This window comes from Zonotrichia albicollis, chromosome 3, assembly GCF_047830755.1.
Source record: "Zonotrichia albicollis isolate bZonAlb1 chromosome 3, bZonAlb1.hap1, whole genome shotgun sequence".
In the NCBI taxonomy this organism is placed as follows: domain Eukaryota; kingdom Metazoa; phylum Chordata; class Aves; order Passeriformes; family Passerellidae; genus Zonotrichia; species Zonotrichia albicollis.
The window spans coordinates 116,457,350-116,484,120 of record NC_133821.1 but is presented as its reverse complement, the minus strand read 5'-3'; the positions used below and the strand labels follow the sequence as shown (position 1 = coordinate 116,484,120).

Below are 26,771 nucleotides of genomic sequence, written 5' to 3'. Positions count from 1 at the left end.
TAGTTCTGTATCTAGTCCTATGCTGAGAATCTCCCGCAAGACAAACAGAATTTCCATCTAGCCTTTTTGAGAAACAAAAAAATGCAGAGCATTAGAACTGTAAACTAAAGAAAGCATTTTAAATTTTGTTACTTCGTAAGTGATACAATGCATACAGTTATGGGAAGGGTATTTCTGAGGGTTAAATTATGATTTTTTTAAAATGTTATGTTTTCTACTTTTTTAGTATAAAGAATGAGTACTATTCCTTTAAGATGTCTTGCTCTTAAATTGCTTTGGTAAAGTGCTGTAGTTGATTTGGTTTTGGTAAGCTTTGATCATGTGGTATCTGTGGTAGGTACATTTTTTTAAGACACAGTATGTCGGCCGAAGGTAAGTGTGGAATACAGAAATATTGTTTGATTTAATAGGTAATCTCTTCCCAATATAAAAGATTTCCACTTTAGTATGAGGTTGGCATGTCGACTGCTAGTCAGTTTTTCTCAGCAGTTTCTTTATTGTTATGGACAGCTAAATCTGAAGTTATCACAATTTCAACTTCAAAGCAAAAATTCTGCTATTCTGAGGTGGGAAGAAAGCTGGGGAGATGGGGGACAAAAAAAAAGGAGCTTCATAATGAGATGTAGAGTCTTTGTAGGGAGAACCAAGATGAACAGATCTTGACTAGTTATGCCCATAATGGCAGGGTAGGAATGAATAATGAAGTTTCTAATGAAATTGGAGTCTTGCATTGGAACACCACACACACAGGTCGGAACAGTTGACAAGTTGAGCTCTTTATCCACACAGGTGCTCAGCATTCCTTCTGTACTTAGTCATGCAGGGGAAAAAAAATACAGATATTATTTACTCTGTCAAACAGTTTGTCAAATAATTTCTAGATGCCAAGCACAAATGTAATGGATGTGCATGAATTCCATTCTTTGACATGATTACAGTCTTAAGTTTCATCCAAAGTTACTAAACTTAGTTAGAAGTTTTCCTGGACCTGCTATCTGTGATATTTTCAGACCTTCTGAAAACCAAGCAAGCAATTCAAGCGTGGTCAGTGTTTGAATGAGATACATCCAAGGAAAACTGAAGAGATTTACAAACAGAAGTCAGTAATTCTTGAGATGACTCCGAATAAGTTGCATTATGGTAATGGAGTTTTACTGTGCCATAAAAGAGCATATGAAATGATTGGTATTATCAAACAAAAAATGTTTGTGACTCTTAATAATCCAAAGATTTTAGCATTTGGGTTTTGTTGTGGGTTTATTTTTTTTCAAAAAAATAGGAGCACAATTTCAGGTTTTTGGTCTAGATGGTTATGCAATACTCATTCCTTGTCACTTGACAGAAGTGCTCTTTATTGTGTCCTGCCCCAAATTTTGTTGACTTTCTCTCCACTGTGAAACAAGACCTATTTTCCAGACAGCAGGTGATTTTACCTTAGTGGTGGATAAGTAATTCTCATATGCATGATTAGTAAAATGTCTTGGGATTCATTGGCATAAAAGTCATTGCATGTGATGCTGTAAATCCCCAAAATAATGGGCTTAGATCATATGCAGAAGATTTATATTCTCATTTATTGCCAGTTTTAGCTAGTTGTATATTAAAGCTGCATAAACAAACATAGGATCATCCCATCCTTTTCCAATCCTAAATCATAAAATGCCTTACTGAACGCTTGCAATTTGTACTACTGAAGTAATGGTAATCTACCTTTGTGTGGGATAGAGATCCAAGTACCATTTTCCTCTGAGTATCCAGGTTTCTTCTAAACATGAAGTCATCCTGAAAGTTTTCCTGGCAAACTTGAGATAATTTGTTAAACTTCTAATGATAGTTGTTTTAATGGTGTGGAAAATCATTGCGTGCTAAAATACTCCTTTTCATCAAACTATTGTAATTTTCTTGTTTGATAAACCCCTGCCTCTCAAGCTCTGTGGAATGGGTTATAACTGTCTGGATAAGAGGTGTAATGGAGTTGTTGCTTTGGGGAAGGACGGTAGCTGAGTGCTAGTTTTTTTCAGATGCATGACAATTAGTCACACTTGTCCTGTTTGGGAGATCACACGTGAAACGATTATCAAAGTGTTTCAGTCTCCATATCCAGAGTTTCTTCCCTGTTCTTCCCTTCCCTGAAAACAGTTAATCCTAAGTGCAGAGCTGCTGAGGGGAACGTATGTGGCCCGAAGTTTAGAGTCCGGCTAGCTGAGGGCGAAAGGCCGACGCCCCTCTGCAATTCCTGGCCAGCACCCTTCGGCGTCTGAGGGCCTCAGGCTGTGCTGGCTGCGGACTGGCTCACACCGCTGGGATTGGGGAGGAACGGAGCTGACCATTTCCCGGGGGTTAAACATCGGTTTATTCAAGGTGATGCCGGATCCAAAAACCGGGAAACCAACCGGGAAAAAGTTCTTTTTTTAGGGGGTGAAAACAGGATTATAAAGGAGGGGGGTGGGTACAGGCGGAACCAATCAGGAAAGGTGAGGGGATGAACTTCACAGAACTGACACTCCATGGAGACCAATAATCAAAAGGTAAAGGAGGTGTCCTGGGACCCCAGCCAGCCACCATCTCCAGAGAGGAGAAGGTTCTCGAAACCTGGGAGGAGGAAGGGAGTGATTGACTGGACCCAGGGAGGAAACAACTTTCACTTATAAGGGAAACCAGGGGAGGAGCAATTACATATCGGCAATTATGAATAGCGGTTACTATGGCAACTTAGCTGACAGGCTAGCAGTGGCGGGAAAAACTGGGGGAACGAAACCATTTTACACATAATAGGGGAGAACAATACATAAATTGGGGGAATAACACAAGAAACTTAACAACACACTACCACACAGAGCTTTTCGCAGTTTCTGTACTACTCCAGCCAAGGAGTGCAACATGCACTCCTTTCCACATGGAGCTGCAGTCACTCTGCTCTTTACTTAGGCAAGGTCATATCACACACATCAGCAAAGGGCTCTTTCTTTGCAAGGGGCCACTTTGACAGGCTCATCCATCTCCATTCCTTGGCTGAAATGCCTTGGTATTTCATTCTTTTACCCTTATAAAAGATTATAATTGTGACTTTCTATAAAAGAATGTCTATGAGAAACATTTTCTGTAAATCAGGTTATGATGTTTTCCAGATACATGTGCAGTGAAAGAGAAATAGAAATTTACAACACATGTAAAGTTAAGCAGAATCAGCTTTCATTTGGAAAGTTAATGTTTAGATATCCTGAGAGCACACATCACATCACTATTAAAATGTGTGTGGCTATTTATGTATTTATATGTGAGAGTGCATCTGTGTACATGTGCACACTCACAAAACCAGTTTCTATGTAAATTCCTTGTGAAAATCCAAAAAAAAGATATTTTATTGTTTCATACTGAAAATTATTATTAAGGGTTTTTTTCCCTTGATATCAGTTTTGAAAAGTTTTTTGGAGCAAATGAATAATACAGCATAAATTATAATCTCATACTGATGATGCCCTTATCATACATTTATGTTTTACTTTAAATTTTATTTTCTCATTATGATTAGCTGAGCATGTGAATAAAACATATGAATACAAATTATGGTTGTATGCTGGTCCAGTATATTTTCTGCTATTATGACAGGTAATATCATGGTAGAAGTCAGAATGAAATACCTATGTATTTTGGAGACATAATCACAGTTATTCAGAATTTTAGGATTAATTTGGGAGTGTGTCAGAAGGGAGATTACTGAAGTTAAGTTATTAAGAGATAAAATGGAAAATTTTTACAGTAGCTAAACTAACAGAAGTTATAATGTGCAAGTATATTGTACTGCAGTTATTACTAATAACCATATTTTCAATTGGTAAACAGATATTTCACAAAGGAGTTTGCCAAAGGACTCTTCCTTTCACAATGACATTTAGACCTATATGCATGTACTGATACATATGCATGGATATATATTTAATAAATGACAGCTATAGGCATTATTATGAAAATAATAGCAAGAGTTTGTTCTTTGCAAATATTAGGGTCACAGTGATGTGAAAAGTACAGGAATGTAGTTCACAGTATAGTTTTACCAAATATTCAGACAAATAAAGGTTTGCTGAATCTGTCAGACAGGGAAGCCCCAGGCTGCTGAATATTTGAGCTGCCTCCTGCTTCCCTGTCTGCTGCAATCTTAGGTGAGAATACAAAGCTGAAGACTCCACATCTTTCCATCCAGAAAGAAAATTCACATCATTTTCTTCCTACTCTTGGGTATGATTTACCTGTAAAAATTATCTGTTGGAATATATGATAGGAAAAAGAAAAATCTTGTCAATATGTGAGCAAATTTGTGTTTGTCTATGACCTGTCATCTCTCACGAATGCATCTTGGGAGATAAACTGTCTTGCAAATAATTAGAAGCACTGATGTGGGGGCAAATACTTTGCTGATATCAGAGAAATTGAACTTGGTTTTGTTCCTTTTAAATGACCACAATGTGCAGTATACTAAAAGCTGATTAGAGGTAGCAATGTATCTGTTTCTCCCACCTGGCATACTCAAAGATATGGATACAGGAAAACATGATAGAGGTAAAATACAGGGTGGCATTACTGTCTGCAGCATGTGTGCACTCTGCAATGCCTTTTTGCAGGCCAGTCACGGACTCCAGAGTCAGTCAGTAATGCCTTAACAACAGAAGTGAGTTGGTACTTAAGGTCATATCTCTCTCTGGCTATGAAGATTCATCAGTTGTGCCATGTACTCTGTACCATTTCCATGGTGCTGTTTGGAGATGGCAGCTGCTGGAGCTGATGAAAGTAAATATAAATGATGACTGCAGTAAAGGGACCTGGATTGCTGTCTGTGCTCCCCCATACTTGTTAATAACAAAATTTTGCTTTCAGGACTGTAAAATCTCAGAAAGCACACCTTCTTGCTATCCAGTGTATGCTGTGGATTTGCTGTTTTGTGCATTTGTTCATTGCATTTGACCTACTGACTAGCAAGGTTCTTCTTTAATATTTTTTGGCTGACTCTTGTCACCGATTTTCATTATGTGTGTCACTATTACCACCGTATAATCTGAACATAAAAAACATGGGGCTGTAACAAATGACTCCACAGCATTGACAGTTATAGCAGGACCATTTCAAGGCTGATGAAAAATTTCCCAGAGAGATATCAGGTCAGGTTTACATAAGCTAAACAGGAAATGATTGCCACCATTCACATTAAATCCTAAATGTTTTGTGTAACTTCATCTACATTTTATGTTCCTGCACGTCTCTCTGTCTCTCTCAGCTGATGAAATTCCACACTTCTTAGATTAGAGAAATAAGTTCATGTTTCACAGTTTGTTGTTCTTGCTAAGGTCTACAAGGTTTTGAGATTTAAAATATGTTATTTAATAGACAATAAAAAGTTCCTTCAGCTTTTGATTGTTTAAATTTTACATACTTTGTAAATTTTTATGATACCTAGGGGTTTGTTACTGCTTTTTCCCCATGGACTACTAATGGAAGTTAGCCTGTCTAGCCCATGTGCTAGATGCTGTTAGGATAAAACTGCCTTTGACTTTCACACCTCTCAGGGGACGAGTAATTGTTGTGTTCAAACAGCCTGTAATTGTGATCCCGCTGGCTTTCTCAGTACGCTTCTGGCTATTAGAATCATTAAACAACTCAGCACCTGTTAACAGCATTGTAAATATTCAACCCTGCTTGTGTGCAGGTTGAGTCCAATATAGGAGAAGGCTTACAGAGCCCAGCCTCATAAATTAGAGCTTCTGACAAGTCAATTATTGTGAAACTGGGCTTCACTGTGAAATAAATGAAATGGTGTGCTGATAAAAAGGTAGGCTGTCTGTTTATAGCAAAGGGGAACTAATGACTAGATGATTCAATGCAGTGAGCATGAAACTGCATTGTTTTTATTCTTTATCTGTAATTAAATAGTTAGGCAATATTGCTTCATAGAGGAGCTCACGTATTATGTAGTTTTTATACTTGGAACATACCAACATGCAGAATTCAACTTGCCTTTATTCCTGAGCATTGAAATCTAATGTCATGATACTTCTGTTTTCACTAATAATTTTAACAGTCTTTCAAGATGAATGGCTTTGATTTTTATTAGGGGAAAATGTGCTGAATGACCAAGAAGCTCCTGTGGGTGTGCTCAAAATTATATCTGCCTCATTACAGACCGTAGTTAAAACATACTGGTACCACTTCACTCAAGATTACAAACCATTTAAGATTTTTCTTTACACTGTTTTATTTCCACTAGCCAGCTACATATTCATTCCTTTAACTGCAAGTTACAAAGCAGTACATTTAAAATTCACAAAAAAATTCAAAATATATTATAAATTCCTCTGTGATAACTTCAGTTAACTGCATTGAAATAATGCAAATTAGGCAGAGAATAATTTGTGTTCTTATTTGTGTTATTTGTGTTTGAATTGGTGCCTTAAATTACTTTCTCAGGAAATAATTTCAGTGTAATGCCCATGTTCCTTTTTTTTGTTTTATCAGTATTCATCATGAGTGCCATGGTACTGCAAATAAAGGTGCTGAAATTATATGGTGGAAGTCTGAATACCATGACAACAAAGTGCCTCAATTACAAGCATTTCAGAAGTATTCCATTCAATTTAGAGAACTAATAATGAATCATTAGTGGTTTAGGAGTATAAAATAGAAATTCTTTTTCACCTCCTTAAACAACTTATTTAGCTAATTTGCTCAATTATTTTCAGAAGGTAAACAAAATTTGACAAAGTAATTCCTGCTAATAACCAGAAAATAAATATGATTGGTGATGTCAGGCAAATAAAATGGGCAGGTAGAAATTTTGACCATTTTGTATTATCCCTGTATCGCTTCATTTAAAAGGACGCTCATGAAATTCAAGTTGCATCAAAAACACTATTAGAATAATTTTTCAACAAATGAGTTTTCTTTGCATGAAGCTGATAATATATGGCTGGCTACTACATAAAAATGTGTAAGTCAATGCAAATAGTTTGGTTTGGTTTTGGACAGTAGGTGTGGTGTAAGTTTTTCAAATCATCTCAGCATGAACCATATAAAAAGTCACAGAATTGAATATTCCACTGCCATGTAACTGTGCTTTGTTGTTGTCTCATGTAGCTGGCTGGTATCAGAACATATTTTTTAAAACTTTTTCTTATGATAGTACTGGTTTACTCCAACTTTACCCAATTATAAGTGAACATTCAAAGCTTCAGAGAATTAATCCCATAATTTGGAGTTAATAGCAAGAGGAAAATATCTGGACATTGTAATACTGCTATTTAGCATTCAGGCTTTTTCAGTTTTGCTGCTGCTATTTAAAGAGATGTATGGTAAAAACTTTGTTTAAGAAAATAATAATGCAAATCAGATTATGTAAATTAAGCAGTTATGTAAGGACATTTGTAGCTTATAAAATTTGATTCCATCTTTTGAAATTTGCAAACAGCAGCATTACAGTAAATTATGTAGAATTTAACTCAGAGAATGAGATTCATCTGCTCAAATACAACATCCACAACTGAACTGGTTGTCTAAAGTTTTCTTTTTTTAATCAGTGATTACATTTCACCTCATCCTGAAGTAGATATTTAAAATACTTGAGATGAATAGCATTCTGCAGATGCACATTTCTTTCCAGTGCCAGTGAAGAGAGTTTAAAAACACGAACTCAGGTCCAGCAGTAACTTTGTAAAATTGGCTAAAATGAATCTCAGCATGCTCTTTTGCAGCCTGTTGTTCACCTGCACAAAATAGCATTGAAAGAACCCACTCTCGATTACAGTGGGGTTATTTCAAGTGGGAATGCTGAGTACAAGATCCTAACAATGGTAAATTTTAGTAAAGCAAGGCAGGTAGAACAAAGGAGCATCTTTCATCATTGCACAATCTCAGTAGTCTATTTCTGCCACAGTATTTGACAGAATTAAATGAACAAAGACTTCCTCTTTTATTCTGCTTTTTAACAATTCAATAAATAATCAGATTTTATGTTTGTTTTAATTCTGCTTTGAAATTGCATGGTTTAATTACTCTTCTTAAATACAAAATTTTAAAACTTTCTAAACATGCTCTTTACTAATTGAACTTAATTGCTGCTTTCTGATCTGGTGCCTTTGCTGAATCTAGGGACACAAGTCCTTACTGCATTTTTATCTGGAGTAAAAGTTCTCACTGAAATCATGTTGGTTTATATGAGTAAAATCTAATCATACACCTCCAGCTCTACAGTGAAGGAGTGCAAACTTCAGTCACTGTGTCTTTTTTATATGGTAACATAAAAAGAAAATATATTTTGGCCCACTTTATAAGCATTTTCCCTTCATATAGAGAACTAAGCCATTGTGATGATATAGTTTACCTAAGCATTTTGTTTGATGGTAAGTATGTGAAGGAACACATTAACAAATACCCTGTTCCTTTTTTTAGCAGTTCTAACTTTGAAAACAAAACGTCACAGAAATATAATAACACCAACATTTGGATTGGTATAGGTTTTACTTTTTCAGGAGATGTCACTATATGCCTAGTTTTACTTTCGAAGTTGCAGGGTGTAAAGACATTTCCTCTCCTGGGTGGGTGTTCTTCCTTCATCTTGAAGTTAAAATACTGTGACTTGTGTTAGCATTGCTTGTTCACTTTCACACGTATCAGGAAAGTGTACCTGTGAAAGCAGGACAATTCTCCCCCTAATAAAATACAGTCAGTCCAGTTCTGTTTGTATCAGCCTTTCTATTAATAGATGGACCAATTGCCATCTTTCATATGTACATGCTTGGCTTATGTTGGTTACTCCCACAAACATTTAAGAATCATGGATTTCTTGTTGATCTTTATAAAGGACTGTGTTTAATTGTTTAATATGGATATTTGCTGTTTCATGTGTATACTGTAGAAGCCTTGGAAGTTTTCCTAGAAGACACTGTTGTTAAAAATCTTCGGACTGTAAAAAATATTCATGCAATGCATCTGCTCTCATTTTATCTAGTTACTATAACTTGGATGATGTGAGCCATGACACTATGAATAAGTACCTCTCAAGCCTTGTTGAGAAATCCCTGTTTGATTTGGAAGGCTCCTACTGCATTGAAGTTGGGGAGGTAAGACTAATCTGTGCCTTACAGGATTCAGTGAGATGCACACTCCTAGGAGCTGTGAACAGCAGGATGCGCGCTCCTTGATGGGAGATGTTAGATTTGTCTCTGTCAGACTTAGGATGAAAACTCTTGTGGCTAAATTATAATGCTAAATTATTTTTTGTGTTCTCTTAAAAGTAGTCTGAACGTGTTTCACAGCTGTGTAGGAGCATGTTGTACTGAACCACTTGGGAGCTCTGTGTTTGATTCCTCTCCTTTTGTCCCAGGACAATCGCAGCATCGAGCCGCTGGTGTACGGCCGGATCGCCTCCTATTACTACTTGAAGCATCCAACTATTGGGATGTTCAAGGACCAGTTGAAACCTGAAAGCAATATTGAAGAACTGCTCTTAATTCTGACAGTAAGTGCTGATATTTCTTTAAAAATACATTTTTTTACTCTTGAAAACACAAGTATTTGAAAAAAAACATGCAAAATAAAGAAGAGTGTTTCTCCCCTAACTTATTTTTTTATTGTTTTGAGAAACATACCTGAATATTTTTTTATGTTTAAAATGTTTCATCTTATCAGTACATCAAAATTACTTTATATGCTTCCATGTCTTCTTCTATCCCTTTATAATGTGCAGGATCTATACAAATCTGATATTTGTCTTTCCTAAGTTGAGGATATTATTAAATGCCATAGGAATGACTGCCTACACTTAAATCTGTAGCAGGACCATCACTTTGTCCTGGGACAATCTGGAGGATACAGCAGCTTTAAGGAGCAGGGGAAACCTGTGGGAAATACCTCTTTCCTAAAATGTCTTCTTTCCCTTTTCCCAGTCCCTGAGGTGACAACCTGCAGTAACAGCATCTCCCACAGTTAGTCTAGAGGCTGTTTAACAGAGAAGTGCAATGCAAGGCCAAAGACACTTTGTATGATGCACTGTGTTAGTATTGCATTCTCACCATAAAAAAATCAAGGTTTACTCCAGTTTCCTTTTTAAGTACTTACATATTTACAACTATAGATTTTCTTTTTTCAACATGGTGTAATTCTACTTCTGCAAATATATTTCAAAACAAGAAGTGCCTGAATATTATCCAGGAAAACTTTTTTCTACCTCTATATGATTATAGTCTCTGTTACATTAAATACATTATACAAGTGGCCTAAGTTCAGTAATATTCTGATTTCTAAGTGTTACCTTCAAACTTTGAAGTCCTGTCTTACAGTATTTATATATCTTACTTTTGTATTTATTATTGTTTCAGCATGCTGCCAAAACTTCTCTGAGGAGAAATACAGGAAGTTAAAATACTGCTATTCACCAGTTTGAAACTGAACAAAACCTGATCAGCATTTTATGAGACTAGGAAAACCACTTTTCTAGTACAGAGACTTTTCTTCCTGATAAATTTAAAGCACCTGCTGCAAACATTCAGAGTGTTACAGCTCAGAAATAAAGGCCACAATAATCTTTTGTAATGGAAACTGTTAGACAGCCTAAACAGGGGAATTGCTATCACTGACCCTGAGGTATCTGTTGTTCTGCTGCCAGACAACATTGCAATTACACTAGATCAAATTCAGTGTGTTCAGGTGAATTCAAAGTGGTAATCTGCAATATCTAGATATGCTGTGTGTAAAATAACTGAAATTTTAAGAAGAAATACCCACATGTGAACAGAAGTTAACTAATACAATGTTGAGTATTCAAGAAGAGTGCTTTGCTCCAGCTGCTGTCTCTTTAAAATGTCTCTCCATTGAAAATTTTCTGCATCTAGACATATCAGGATTTTTTTGTCTGACAAATTTGGTAATGAAAGTTTGAGAATATTAGCAGAGATGGCATTTCATTACACTGCCTTAGCTGATGAGCAGGATATGGAACAGGAATGATGGAAGAAGAACATAGTGCTGCCTGTTTGAATTTGTCTATTTGAACTGTGTGCATTCATAAATTGCAAAAGTAACTGGCAAATATTCTATTGTAGATGAAACTTAGGACCCTAATGTTGGGTGGAGAATGTAAAATTTTAAGTTCATTAATCTTGCTTTAGTTTTTTTTAATTTTTTTATTTCCTGATAATAAAGTTCTGGAAGTTATCCATTTACAATCTCAAGAGGAATGAGACTAAAAGTAAAATTGCTTAGGGGTCAAAATGAGCCATATGTATCAGTTTTAAAGATGAAAAGGATTTACGAGTGCTGGATGCCATTCGAGCTGACAGCTCTTGCTTACTTTTTATGTGGATGTTGATTCTCATAATTACTAGTGGAACTGCTATTCTGCCACGTTGAAGGTGCAAAATAAAAGGTTTTTTCAATCTGATGTAGTGCTGAAAAGAAATGCCATTTCAACAGTTACTGCCAGGGATGATTTTCCCCCTAAACACTGCGCATTAATGAGTTTTATAATGACAGCAGTTGCTTCACACCTCTATTGTTAACCAATGACATTACATCTGCCTCACTCCACTGTTGCCCTCCTCCTTCTTATTGAAGCATTTAGCGCTTTTGGCAGTAGGGAATTGCATGGCATGGGGTAAGTAGTCTAATTAGGTATAAGTGAAAACCCTGAGGGAGATGGATGTTTAAAAAGTAATTTGAAGAATCTCTTAATGATGCTGAAACTGAAAGCTGTAGCTATAGTACAAAAAGGCCTGTTACCATTACAAAAATAATTGTAATTGTGATTATTCTGCTCATCACTGTGTTAAAGTTTCAAATTTTGGACTGTGTTTTTTGAGAATAACCATCCAAGCATTTCTCATGCAGTTGCAGGATTTCATAGATGTAACACTTATTATTAGTTGGAGTTTAACTAAGCTTGCGAACCTTTAGATATGTACAAGTTCCTGATGTACCTAAGGATGGCAGAAGCGAACAATTAAAAGAAAGGAAATCCTGATTTTGATTTTTCACATGGGATATATATACCAAACATATAATTAACTTGGAGAGCAGCAAAAGTTTGTTTAAAACAAACCGTGGAAAAAAGCAAGATTTTGTTCAAGAATTCAGAAATTTAGGATTGTATTAAAGGGGTTAAATCTGAGTTTTATTAAGGGATTTTGAGCTTCAGATTATTTTTGCATGCTGAATGGAAGTGGTTAAAATTCAGGGTTGATCACCAGTGAATGATCAAGGAATCTTTACAACTCACATGAAAAAGTAGTTGTAAGTCATCCAGTTTCTAGTGACTCTCAAAAAAGTCACATAATAGTAGGATTTGTTTTCACTTAGTGGAAGACCACTCATAGTCTTCTCCAGTATCTCTTCTTTTCTCTGTTTTTATTTTACCTATTCATTTTGATCATCTGCCAGAATTTTACAAGATCAAATGAATTTTTTTCCCATTCTGGTGTAGGGGTTGAGTATTGATAACGTGAACATGGCACATAGGTACAGCCCAACAGTAATGTTGGAAATATGCAGTAATAATTGATTCAGATAGGTGGGCAAAAATCCCCTCATGTTTTGCCTGTTCCTCTCAGTGAATCTGTACCTGAGATGTTTGAGCTGTCTTGGGTTTTCAGTTCGCAGGTGGAACTTCACATTCAGTTATTTTTGTCGCTGCCTTGTGCTAGTGGACTGTTGGGTTTTTTTCTGAGAGCAAATGTTTGATGTTTTTCCATAGAGCTTTCTTTAAACCTTTCCTCACCGTGCTTAGGCAGTGGTAATCCAAATGAGCTTAATCACTGTTGAGTTATGGGTGCTTCTTGCATTAAGTATTATTGATGAGAAAGTGTTCATGAATTATTACTGACAGGCAGGATTTCCCTGAGGTGCCTAAAGACTCTTTCCTTTAATTCTGAGAGTTAGGTGCAGAGATTAAAGAAGAGGTCTAGGTAAAAAACAATGATAGATACTTTAGGGTAATTCTTGTCTTTTTCTGCACAAGTGTTTTTAAAATCAAATAGCAGTTTGTTGTACCTTGAGGAAGAAAAGTCTGTCTTTCTGATTGATCAGGGCTGTGACACCTAGATCCACTAGTTTCATGATTTTTGGTGATTTTTTTACTTACCTTGTTATCTGGTTAATATTTACAGAGCAAAAAATTTGTCATACCTGACCATACCAGACAGTGAAGGGGAGAACATCATTCCCATCTTTCATCTCTTGTTTTATCTACATGTTGTCCCTGATTTCTTTTTTTTTTTTTTTTTAATTCTGCCTGTAAAAGAGAACTGGTTGGTTTTCATGTGCCTACTGCTGTCTTTCATGTAAACTGTTAATAAGAAAGAGGGGTTTTTCTTAGAAAAGGGAGCTTAGAGAGAGAATATGATATTTTTGTTATAGTGGAGCATCCGTGTCTGTCTTTTTGTGATACAAACATGGACACAGAAATTTTCCACGTGCCTCTTCCCTTTATTTCTTTCTGAAAATAGATATGGTGACACTGGCTTGTATTAGACTGAGTAATTTGGAGCTCAGCAGAAAATCTGTCATTGTTGGAGTCAGAAGGTAGAAGGAGGAAGTTCATAAAACCGGCACTCTCCATTCAAGATACATAGATAGCAAATGAGTAGAGTTATTAATGCCTTATCTGTCTTTCATTATCTGGTAGGTATTTGTACTATGAGAACCTAGATAACTCAATTAACCTGTAGCTTTATTTCCTCTTCATCATTGTTGGCAATTTCTATTCCAACCAGGGGAATATGCAATTCTTTGAGAGTATTTACACTCTCAGTCTAAAATAATTTTATTTCTGTATAGGGATGCTGTTGCTGATTTGATCTCCCGTGAAGGGGCCGCAAAGGTTTTTGACTCAGTGATAAACCATCTTTTCAACAGGTCTTCAGTCAAACACCAGGGAAGGAGGAATTAATGCCTCACAAAAGTACTGTCAGAAAAAGAAGCTGATGTGATCTGTTTCGTTTAGTATTTTCCTGGCAAACCATAGCAGAAACATTGCTTTTAGGAATTTTTAAGATATTATATAAAACTGGGTCTCTGTTCTTTAGTCATTTCAGAAAAAAATCAGATCACTCTTTCTAAGTCAGTCAGTGTTTACAGTTAATGTAAAATTACATTTGCATTTAATTTAGAAGAAAGTAAAGGTGCTACTGTGATTTTCTTCCAGGCATAAAAGCACCACAGAACTATATTCATTAAACTTATTAAAAAGTTATATTCATAAACTTATATTCATAAACTCATTAAACTATATTCATTAAACTCTTTTTGAATATGGCATTTCAGTGTCAATAATTGAAGTATTTTATAATGTAAAATTTATGTCAGATGGAAAGCAATTTATTATATGCTAGCCTTTAAAGAACTTCCATGTCTGATTTCATATCTGTAGTACACTCAATAATGTGAACATCAGTGCTGTGGCCTCAGCCATTATTCATATTTTAGTTGTAGAAGAAATATTTTGGTATTTTTTTAACAGAAGAAAACTGCTACCTCTTACAATTAAATCTTTTCTTTACAATAAATCTCTACCAAGGACTGTTCAATACATAAAGTTCATCCTAAACACAGACATTTCTTGGATAATTGACTTAATTTTTGAACAGTCCATATTCTCTGGATTTTAACGTGTTAAAGCATTTGTGCTTCAGCTCCCACTTGAATAATCCAGATGGTATCAGTGTGTTTAATAGTTTAAATTTTTTAATTATGTAGGGGTTCATGAAAATAAAACAAAATATGACTGCATTTCAATAGCATCCAAATTTCATCATCTATATCCAGTATATTCAAAAATATCTTGTACTCAGCAGAAAAAGTACTTATATGGATACTCACACATTTAATTAGCCTTGATTTTTCTCTAGTTCCAGTAGATGGAGCAGTTTTTAATGTTGCTGTAGTACTTGAATTTAGTCATTTTTTCCTAACATCATAACACAACTGTTTCCTGGTCTTCTTTTTCCAAATTATTGTTTGAGCTTTAGTTTGAAGGCATAATATGCAGACTTCCTTTCCAGGAAAGCACAGTCCATTAGTAAATCAAGGCAACAATGCCCAACAGTGACAGCTAACTCAACATGGCCTGAGTCTTCCATTTTTATGGCATCAATAAGAAAGAATTACAGTCAATACCAGAATATACAAATCCTTTCCATCTCCAGTATGCATGAATTTCTAACCTCCAATTTACAGGTCCCCTTTTTCCCCATCCAATCTTCTCATTTAATTTCTGTCATCATATGCCTGTTAAAAAAAATACCAAGAAAAAAACCAAACTGAAGCAATACTCACAAAAGCTAAATTAAAACAAGAACTGTTGTCATTGATGTAGTATATAAATATATATATATTTATATATATATAATATATATATTAAATATTTTTTTCAGGTTTTTTGTTTTATTTGCTCTGATTGCAGTTCAGCATCCAAGGGAAAAACTTTTGAAAGTGTATATAGCTGTGGTAGTAGAAGGCAGTAGCCACAGGCTATATCCCCATTTCAAACACCTGCTTTAGTAATCGTTTCTGTCAGAGAAATGAGGAAATAAATTCCTTTTCCAGGATGCAGTTATAGCAGCAAAGCACTCATGTATAACAATGGAAAGTATTCTGAGAGCCAGGAGACAGAATTACTGTCCTGGTCTGGGGAAGGTGGACATTGGCTGCTGTGGGATCTCAGCAGCTCAGGACTGAGGTGCCGAGTCACCGAGACCACCCTTGGGGGGCTCGGGAGTCCTGGAATGTTCCAGAAGTGTCTGGTGGCTGGACTTTGATCCTACACAGGAGACGACACCTGTATGAGGACAGGAGGGTTTCACCGGGGTGAATGGTGAAGGGATTGGTTAATTAGAGAGTGAGACACAGGGTTTAGGATTTCTGTACAGGGGGGTTTAGAGAAGTAAGATGGAGGAATTGGGGCGTGTCCTGTCCTTCTTCTTCTTCTTCTTCTCCTCCATCTTCTTTGGTGATGGTGGCACTTTGGGATTGGTCATTACTGAAAGTCCATCGGGCAATAAGGGTGAAAGGTATTGGGGAAAAATGATAAATATTGTACACGTAACCATGGGTATAAAGATAGGTGACCGCCTGGAGGGCAGCACAGTGTGCTCATGGCTGGCTGCTGAGCAGAGCTCTGTTGGGCCGAAAGAAAATCTTTTAGATAAACAATTAATAAACATAAAGACCGAAAGAAGAACTGAAGCCTCTTCTCATCCTTTGATACGCGGGCTGCCCCAAGGCCACTCCGGGCCTTTCCAGGCCCTTCAAACAGCCGAAAACCGGACAGGCTGCCATCTGTGGCAAATCAGTGTTTGCCCATGGTAGAAGCAAGCTCAGTGATAGCAGGCTTGGCTTAGCTGACTGCTCAAAGCTGCATGCAGTTCAGCCATGGACCACTTATTTGTTTGTCTCTTTTAGCACAAGCAGGTTTTACTTACTGCTTGACAGATTGTAGCCACCATCATGCAAGGTTTTAAAATATGCAGAGTTGTGTGCATGCAAAGTGTTCATACAGGAAATGGAATGGCTTTTTTCAGCAGTCATGTCACGTGGCTGTATATTTTCAAATAGACAATATGTTTGTTGAAATAATGTTTGTGTTTATTGGAACAGAACTGAAGTTCTTGACAGCATCTTTATTATGGTAAAGCTGAATGTTTTATAATCTGTAAGGCTGCTTTGAGCAATGGCTGTGTGTTCTCAGGTCCCAAATGCTCCAGCAGGAAGCCTTACAAGCTTAGTTTGTATTTAGCAAGTCAGTTCAAGTTCTACCTGCTTTATTCCTCCCAGTTTGTAATTGAGGCAGGATAAGCAAATTCAGGCTTTCTGCACTCTGCAGTTCTTTTGTCAAAATTGTCTTCTAGAGAATGCCTTTGCCTTTGATAGATTTATACAATTGTACTACAAGTTGTAACAATCATATTGATAACTTTGTTTTCATAGAATGCGGTTCACTCAGTGACACCAACTGGGCCATAGACACTGCTGTTTAAAAGCACAGAAATACTTTTCTATGTCAGCATAGAAAATATTGCTTGTAAAACTCTTAAGAAAGAGGATGACATTGTAGCTTGTTCTTTGATTTTAACAGAAATTTCAGGATAAGGATTGGTTTGGCTGAAATGATTACATCATACAAGATTGATATCCAGCATATATTGTTCCTTTAGCATAGTAGTTAAAGGGGAAAAAAAAGAACATAAGAGGATTACTGATCAGTCATTAATGAAGTATCTGACACTTGTATTTTCCTATTTGCATTTAGATTCTTTCTTTGTCTCATTTTCTTTTTATTTTTGTTCCTGATGGGGGTCTGTCTGGCTTCAGAAATTGAATTTTACTTTAAATCTTGATGTTATATATTATCAGAGAGGAACTTTTAAGAAATCAACCTGTCCTATTTAGAAATATTTAAGAAATAGGCCTCTCCTATTGCCTAATATTTACAAGATGTTTTATTTCACAGCTACTTAGGGAGGCTATCTGTAATGTTAGAAGAAATTGCAGAGGGATTTTTGCTACCAAAAAGCCTTAGGATTTTAAAAAATCTGAAAGTGTTTGAAAAAAATTGTATATATATTTGGAAATTCCTCGTACGATAAGAAGGTTGTTTCTAGAGAACAAATTGTACATTTTCTTCACCTCTGCAACTTAATAAATGTAAGACAGGCATCAAGCAAAATATTAGAATTTATGTATGGGAAAATTGTCAATGCATGCACTTTTATTACTACTTTTTACTGGGGTAGTGCTCAAATTCAGCTTTCCTTAATTTATAGTAGGCCATTGTCCTCTTTCCATGGAAGAGTCAAATCAGACATCACCAAATTCATTGGGCTGCCCACATTCCAATTTCCACTTCCACCTCCTTTCCTTTCTGTCATCCAGTAGAAAAGAGTAGCAAGCCAGCAGAGATTACTTGAACTACTTGTTTTCAGAAGGAGAAATATCTCAAATCTTTTATAGGGTGAGAAAATAGCTACAATTCCTCTCACAACAGGCCTCTGAAATGTTTCTCCTGTCAGGATGTTGCCATGCTTGCTTACAAAATGGGTGCATAGATGTCTCTTGACAAAAGATTTTTAGGTACAATTGATGCATACAGTACTAGGAAATTTTATTTAAACATATTAAATCATTGAATGCACAGTATTTTGTAGGTTAAGGAGATTAATTTCAACTTGTTTATTATTCACTTAAGGCAACAAGCAATTATAAACAACATGATGTGTAGATAATAGATTATTTTTTCTTTTATATATGATTGTCTTAATTTACTATATGCAGTCATATAAGATGCTAATTTTTAGTACTTCTTTAGCTATAAGAATGCATGTTTGCTTTCTCTTGATTCACACAGAACAGATGGATGCTTGACTGCCTGCTAATCCACAGCTGGAATGGTTTCAGCGGTTTCCACGTTGCTGGGTTAGAGTGGCTTTTCTAGTGGACTGAGAGGGCAGCAAGAGAGGGATATCATTATTCATCAGTATCCCAGTGGGATCGCTGCCAGCAGAGATTAATTTTTTCTGTTATGCTTGTAAAACAAGCTCAGGTGGAGTCTCTAATCCTCAGGGCACGGGTGGCAGATCAAGGAAGATGCTACAAAGCTAGTTAATTTTCAGATTCTAGGGGAAACAGAAGCTCTGTTAGATGTATAAATACATGATTGCAAATTTAAGTAGCTCAAATCCAAATGGGATCTTCCTAGACATCTGGTCCTGAAAATCTCTGTTTTCTTTGTCTTTTAAAAAAAGTTTTTAAAACTTTATGCCAGAGGCAAAATATCTTCAACTCTCTTAATCATCATTTATCATTCCACTTTTTTTTTAATACAGATCTTACAGTGTATTTCACATTACTGTCTTTATTTACATGTAGACAAGACGTGGTGCATGTCTGTGTAGGAACACTTGAGTTTACAGTGTTTTTACAAATTTGTGTGCAGTGACAATCACCAAGAAAAATTACCACTTGCCATCGAAAAAGGATTAGGTTTGCCTTAGTAATGCATGGTACATCCTATTTTGGAAATGGCATGTCCTGTTAAGGTCCACTGTGGTACAAGAGCATTTTTCCCATGTTATTCTTGGTATCAGACCTGTTGTCATTTGTAACAGAAATGTTGATAGAACTCAAATTAAGCATCCCAAAAAAATCACAAGTTGTCTATTTATATAATAGACTTCACATATTTTTCCTTTACTGATTTTTTTGTTTCCTCAGTAATTACCATTCTTTCTCACCGTTGTAATTACCAGTGGTTTCCATCTATGTATTTCCTTGTAGCTCTTGAGTTGTTCAAAACATTGGGTTAGATTTTCAGGCAATGTTAATTCACATAGTTACACTGAAATGAATGGAGATGTGCCAGTTTTTATCAGCAGGGAACTACCCTTATTGAAATTTACTTGCAACAGCTGTCATTTCCTCTTAGAGTTGTGGGTTTTTATTATTATATTAAACTATTTTCATTTAAAAGTGCTCAGAGTGAGACCAGTAGCACTGGCTTGCTGAAAAGACATTGTGCATGTAGGCACCTTCCAAGTTTCCCATATATTTCTGCCAGTTTGTATTGTTCTTCTGTTATTCTGGGCTTGAGCCTCTCTTGAGCACAGGCTGCTACTCATTTCACCACATGATGACAGGTATTCACGCCTGTGAACTTTTTATTCCCTTTTGTCTCTGGTCACATAGTAGTCTAGATCCGGAATTTAATCCAGTACAAGAATGCAGCAGTGTGCATTTGTGGCTCCCCACTAGGGGACCTGCCACAGGTCAGCAGATTTGAAATCTGGTTTTCAGCACACCATTTCAGCTTGCCATTAACATGTACAGTAAGTAGGGGCCCCGTTTCACATAAAGAATTAGTAGCACTCACTCCTGTCCCCATGCGGAGTGGCATTAACGCAATGCAGGGATGTGTTAACTTCTTCCCTGGCTCTGGGCTCTACACTGAAAGATCCCAATGGAGGATCAAAGCCAAAGATGGAAAATGACTGATCACTTTCCCAGGGAAAGCTGTGTGCCAGGATTTGCTATTCCAGTTTTTATTGCTATCATCATCTCAGTCAGCAGTTGGGCCAGCTGATGCAGCCAAGCTCAATTTCAAAATGCGGACAGACATTCAAATGGATCTCAAGTGGAGTTCTTGTGACAATGGGACTTTTGAATGTATACTCAGAGAGATTTTCCCAGTTTCCTGTTAGCAGATTACTGAGTTCATGCACTGAAAAGCTGTTCTGTAGTAGTGCAATACAATTCGTTTCAGTAGAGCCAAAACCAGTCAATTTTAAATCTTTTCTATAATATGACTTGAGATTGCAGGGAAAGTAAGCTGTGGCTCACTGCCCCATCTAGGTTTTAAGATGAAAAAAACAGAGCATGATAACACATTCAAAGTGTGCACGTTTGAAGGATTCTTATGAGAAATAATCAGAAAAATCAGGCATTTTGGAGAGGCAAAATCTCTAATATACCATTTACAGCAATAAAATGTAGTAATTCTCTCACATTATGAAAATTCACTTTATAAATGGAACTTGTACCATTCCATTTATATTTATTTGCTGTGGTCAAAGTATCTTATTCTAGGTGAATAATGTGTATTCAGTACCAGATGTTTGCTCTTATTTTTGTCCTAATTTAGTTCTCTTCTGCATTTATTTTTTCGTAAACTGTGCAAGTATTACAGGAATGCTTATGAGCAATAATTTCACTTGAAAACCTAAGAGCGAACTAAGGCCACATCTATGGAAGTTGTACAGGCTTAATACTATGAAAGTACCTATACATTCAAGGAAAATGTATTTTTAGGACTGGTTTTATTAGGACTGGCCAGAAAAAGTAGGACTGAATTATGACTGTGACCATAACCTTTATGAAATAAGGAATGTGAGAGGTAGGACTTAAAATCGTGAATTCATTCCTTGTTGTAATGTTTTAGTAAAGTATGTGACTTAAATAGGAAAATTTCCTGAAATAGAATGGTTCTATAAGGATATTATTAGTAAGAAAATTACAGTGATTGTGTTATCTGTTACTGTATCTTCCCCTACACTGAAACTCAGCTTCTCTAGTATGCTTAGGAAGCTAGAGAAAAAAAAAAAGGAAAACCAACTTTCAAGTTAGTATAGAAGTCCTAAGAGCTTCTTTCCCATGACAAATCATAGTTACTTTATAATAATCCTCCCCCTCCTATATGTTAGCATGCTTGCATATTTTTCTATGAACTCCATGCTGAAGCAGAGGTCTGTAATTTAACTTTGTGGTTTAGAAGTTCCCAGATCTGCCAGGTCACTCTCTGCTACTGGTAGCTAATATTGCTGACCTCCTCCTGCTCTGTGAGCAGTGGCAAAGGTCTTTGAGACTCCTGACCCCTGGTCATCAGGAATGTCATCAGTAGTTTGTAGTTTGGATGTTTTAAGTAAGAGGTGAACTTGTGAAATCTAAACCCTTTAGGGTGTTTTTAAGTGATCACTCAACTGTTTCATTGCCCTAGGTTGTGCTTTTTATGATGTCTGTAATTGTAAAATTTGTGGTGTTTATCATACACAGCTATTTAAAAGCAAAAATCAAGCACTTGTCTATTTAAAGTATGCGAATACAATTAATATATTGCATATTAACATAATTAATTTTTCTGACCACTAACATGAGGACTAAGAATTGTAAAAACTTCTAACTTGTATGTTCTTATAAAATACGTTTGTGGGTCTCGTGGTGGAAATGGGCCCATTTTAAATCATGAAGGATAGTTACAAATTAATGTTTAAAATATAACAGATTTGCATAATTGCATGTTGATGGGTTTTACAACTTTCTCTCTTTAACTTCTCTTGTCCAGCTGGAAATTTCCAGTGTTTGTTCTGCTGAGTCTTAAATCTAGAGACAGACCCCAGAGTAGCCCAGCCTCACTGTTTTGCTCTTACCCTGTTAATTGGGTTAATGTTACACTTTGAATGCATACTTTTTTTTTTTAATGTATATCTATTATGTCTAAAAGTGCATTAAACACTAATTGAATAAAATTTTTTTAAAGTTTCTATTTATTTTAGAAGATACTGAGCAGATCTTTTTCCTCGGACGATGCTGTCCATTATATGCATCTGTTCCCTCCTTTTCCAGAGGGTGAAGAGTGGTCTCTGATGGGGTGCTTAAAAAATGACTGGAGCATTTTAAAAATGCTCTTAAAAAAGTGATTGGAGCATTTTAAAAATGCTCATAGAAAAGTGCCTGGAGCATTTTCCTATAACCTGAGCTGGCGTGGAGGGTGAGGGCAGAGAGAGCCCCCCGTGGGTGCTGTTTATGGGGAGATGTTGTACAATATATGAAGACAAGGATTTTATTTGTAAACATGGTGTCTGTGATGAGTGACAGTATCATGTAGCAAATATATTTGAATCTTGCCTGAAAATTGTTGTTGTCTTCTTTTGAACCATGTTTGCCAATTTTTAAGATCTCTACAAAGCCTCAGCCTGCCCTGTGGTTTAGCAGAGGCTGCCAGCCTGCCCTGAAAATCTGGAGCATTTCTTCTGAAAAGTTTGTCTTAAAAGTTTATTTTTACATGCATAAAACAGAGTGAACTGGCAGAAATTAATTTTCTTTCCCTTTTAGTCTATAATACAAATTTTGAAAACACATCATGTTTGTGCTTAAGACTTATAACTAGTAACATATGGTTGTAAGTGTCTTTTAACTGGAATATTGTCATAGACCTTTTATATCTAACAGTAAAAAAAAACACCCAAGCATTTGGAAGTTTAAATTATGTCCCATAAAACTGAGACCAAAATGCATACATTCAGAGGCTACCAATAAATTCCTTAAAATAGGAGTTTATAATGGCATCACTTACAAAGATAAACTTTTCAGAGCAGTAATTCTAGCAAGTACTTCTCTGATTCTGTTTCTGAATCTACATTACTTTCTTGTATGAGCTGAAAAACCACTTGTAAGTTAGGTTTCGTTTTGTTATTTTAGCTTTTTCCCCTCTTTTTTAAAGCACATTTCCTTACTTTTATTAGTTTTCTGAACATAAATGTAAGCTTGATTATCTTCTAGCTGCCAGTCAGGATACATCTGTGTAAATGTAATGTCTTTTCTTATAAATCAAACTCACACCCAAAAATGTGACAATAAAATATACTGTAGATATGTTGGTTAATTAAAATAATATTCACAGTATACTCTTGTGCCACTCCTTTGTCACATAATTTGGTCTTTTTCTCTTGGAAAAATCATAAGCAAAGGAAGATTAGCTTGAGAGCTTTAGTTAACCAATTTCTTAAATTTTCCTTATGATATAGGTTACAGAATCAAATGAGATTTCTGTCAGCACATGAGTGGAGATGCATATGTATATATATATATAAAATTAGAAATCATTTCAAATGGTTTTAAGTACAGAAGCTCAAGTATCCTCAAAGTAAAATTTAGAATTTTTGAATCACTTCTAAGTCAGATGTTACCTAGCTATTCCAAATGATCAGTCCTTGCTCTATTTTGACCATGCTTCTTTTCTCTATCCTATATTCGGAGTAAGTAGGTATCACCTGAATGAGGACAAGTACAGGCTGCCTCAGATTTTGTATTCCAGCATCTTCCTATAGAGAGTGGCACAATGTGGCAGGTCTGGATGCTGCTCTAGAGTGCTCTGTGTCACTTTGTACAATGAATCAAAAGACAAAAGCCAATTATAATATTACTGTTGAGCTTATATTCACCTGTCCAGTTTTCCAAAGATCAAAAAGTGCTGTTTTCACTTGGGACAATAAGTTGGATATTGGCATGCCATTGTACTTCTGGTAGCAGAGAATTAAAATTCATAATGCATTATTAGTGGTAATTGCAGAACAGCTGTAAAAAGTCACCCACATTTATTTATTGTATCTATTGTATCTTATTAATTCTATTCACAAAAGTATCATTTTTGCAGTACTTCAGCATATACTTAGACTGTTAGAGAAGTTTATGTAATTTAAATCAACTTTCAGGTAAAGAGAATGGAATTACTGAACTAGCTAAAAATCATCCTTGTCTTTTCTCTTTTTTATGTTAGTATTTAATTTTAGTGCTAGTCTGCTGAAATATTTTTTATAGTTTAGTTTAAAAACTGTTTCTTTTCACAGCAAAATGTTCTAAGAATTCTTTTGTTTTTTTAGACATCAGAACCTTAAAGGCGAGCAAAATATGTTGCAAGTTTATTAAAGCTGAAAATATGGTGAGAACCCAATATACTGATTGGGTTCATGGTGTCTATATAAAGGAAAGGAACATACAGTCAATTCTAAGGCAGTTTCAATAACATTGCTAAAGAAAAGACTGCTGGTTCAACTCTGGAATGTGAGAAACTATTTTTGGTTTGGTTTAGACCCTCATTGTTACAAATTAATCAACTGCTCTTTAAAGTCTAGAACTCATTAACTTTGTAAGTTTTACTGTTCCCATGACTGAGCTTCACTTAAAATATTCCAGTTTGCTTTAGTAGCTCACCTTGATTCCATTTCTGTCTGTGGTCCACAAGTATCCTCTCCTGTAGACAAAGTGGCCAGATGTACTTATTTGAGATTTGAAATATTTTAGAAGATCTAAATGTGGTATAAGTTTATAGCTCAGCTCTCATTATAAATCAGTATTTTCAGCCGAATTTCAACTTTTTGTAGGTAGAAAGAAAATCTGGGGGGGTTTAACCCTGTGGACTCTGCGGAGCACAGTACTCACAGTGTTGGATACCTTATTTAAATTTTAGTTTGGTCTGGCTCCTCAAATGCCTGATAGTACCACAAAACTGCAAAAGATATCTTTTAAAATAGGATGAGTTGTTTCCTTTTAGGGCTATTCTAACAGCTCAAATAAAGGGTGATGGTAAGCTGCATATTTGGAGCATGGTGTTGTAGACAGGACTTTAGGATGATTCTGTGGCTGCTGTTATGCAGGAAACAGAATTCAATTACCAGAATAGCCCTTTGGCCTTGTAAAATGTAACTGTTGAGATTATGCAGGTCTGTGTGCGACATTTCTCACTGGCACTGCAAGTTACTGTCTCCTATACGAGCGCATTGTGGCGCATGCAGGTTGAAATGTAAGTCTGAGGTGACTCCTACACCCTTGAAATGATGCAGCAGTCTCTAATGCCCAAAAGGAGACATTATTGGGAAAGTCCATCACAGAAATGTAGGAGAGAGAGATGTGACATGACTACCAAATGCATAATTGCAGAATCTGGAGCTAAAATTCCAGGTTATCTCCTGGTATACACCGAGTTATGCTTAACTGTGTAAGTGCTTGTAAACCTATTATTGTACATGGCCTGCAACAGCTCTGGTTTAAGAGGAGAAGGGAAAGTGAAAAATGCACAGAAGTGCTTTGTGGTTTAACTATGAAGCTTGTATTAAGTTTCTTGACTTTAGGATGAAGATTAATGATTGATATGTAGTTTGATCTGTTTCCTCACCCATGGAAATAAGAACGGCATTCAGATATGATGTACTAAAACAATATATATTATATGTTGTGTGGAATAGTTGAAGCTACAGCCTTTACAGAACAGATTGAGATTTGCAATGAAAAGGAAAACTAAAATGAAAAAATATTGAGTGAACAGCAGGGCCCATTTGAGGTGATTACAAAGGATGTTTCTTTATTCTGTCTTTTCTTATGCAACCTGAAAACAGTAGCAGGGGGTTACAAGCAGAGTTCATCACAAAGTTGTCAATCACTGTCATTTAACGTTTTGCAATGGAAGATGTCTTTATTCAAGGACAGCTGGGCAAATCAGAGAAACAGATTTGCAGTTAGTAGTCTGTCCAGCCTACACTAAGCAAACAAGGACAGGGCAGACATACCGGCCTCTCACATAAAAATATAATGGACTCTGCTGACCTCGGTGCCCTCCATTCAGCTTCATTCTCAGTTGTATAAAAGCTTCACTATCCATTCTCAATTTCCTTTAATTACCTACATGATGCAGATAAGAAAATGAACCTCACTTACTTACAGTCAATGATCACAAACAGGAAATTAAGTAGGCAAGTTGTTTAAAATAAGAGGAGTGTTTTGGATGTAAATAAAACATGTGCTGGGGAAGAATTAGGGAAAATGCAATTTCAGGGGTACCAGTTGGTCTGGACTGACTTGGCTCATCCTCCTTCTTTCTGCTACTTTACACTGCAAAGCAAAACTAAGTAAAAAATCTCCTTGGTAAATATTCTTTAAAATATCTTTGAAGGAGAAGCCAGTTAAATAAAAAGAGTGGAGCAAACATGCAGCCTTCTATAGGGCTTCAAAAGATTGTGACCTTAGGTTCAGAGAATAAATGACCACAGTTTTCACAAGAGATCTAGCAGAGACATCCAGGATTAAGCAGCAGTTGTCTTTATTCAGTCTTCACTTCTAATCTGCAGTTGAGATATGAAATAAGTTAATGACATTCTGGTTTTCTTTCCAAACCCTAAATTGTCTAATGGTTACCATTCCTTTTACATTGATATCACAGTTTAGACATAGTTTCTTTGCACCATTAAAAAAAATAGAAAATTTTGTGCTGTCAGTTGCCAAGGAGTAAAACCAGCTATCTAACTGCTTTTAGGAATTGTCAGAAAAGGTTCTACGTCTTAGGATATTAATGAGGGGATATGGTTCTTTGTAAGTCAATTAGGTAGTTCAATTAGGTGTTCTAAAATTGCCATTTTTCTTTACCTCACTCTTCACTGGTTACTGTTGTGAATATTTCATTAATATGGATTTGCGGGAGT

General features: G+C 36.0%; 1 protein-coding gene across 4 annotated transcripts in view; it reads left to right on the top strand.

Moving 5' to 3' along the window:
- The window catches only part of ASCC3 (activating signal cointegrator 1 complex subunit 3), a 261,720-nt gene that overhangs the window by 211,806 nt on the left and 23,143 nt on the right, over positions 1 to 26,771 (top strand). For all 4 annotated transcript variants that reach the window (XM_074538569.1, XM_074538568.1, XM_074538567.1 and 1 more), the window contains 2 exons: positions 8,993 to 9,104; positions 9,368 to 9,502. In XM_074538569.1, the coding sequence (XP_074394670.1) occupies positions 8,993 to 9,104; positions 9,368 to 9,502 (247 nt within the window). The remainder of the gene's footprint in view (positions 1 to 8,992; positions 9,105 to 9,367; positions 9,503 to 26,771) is intronic.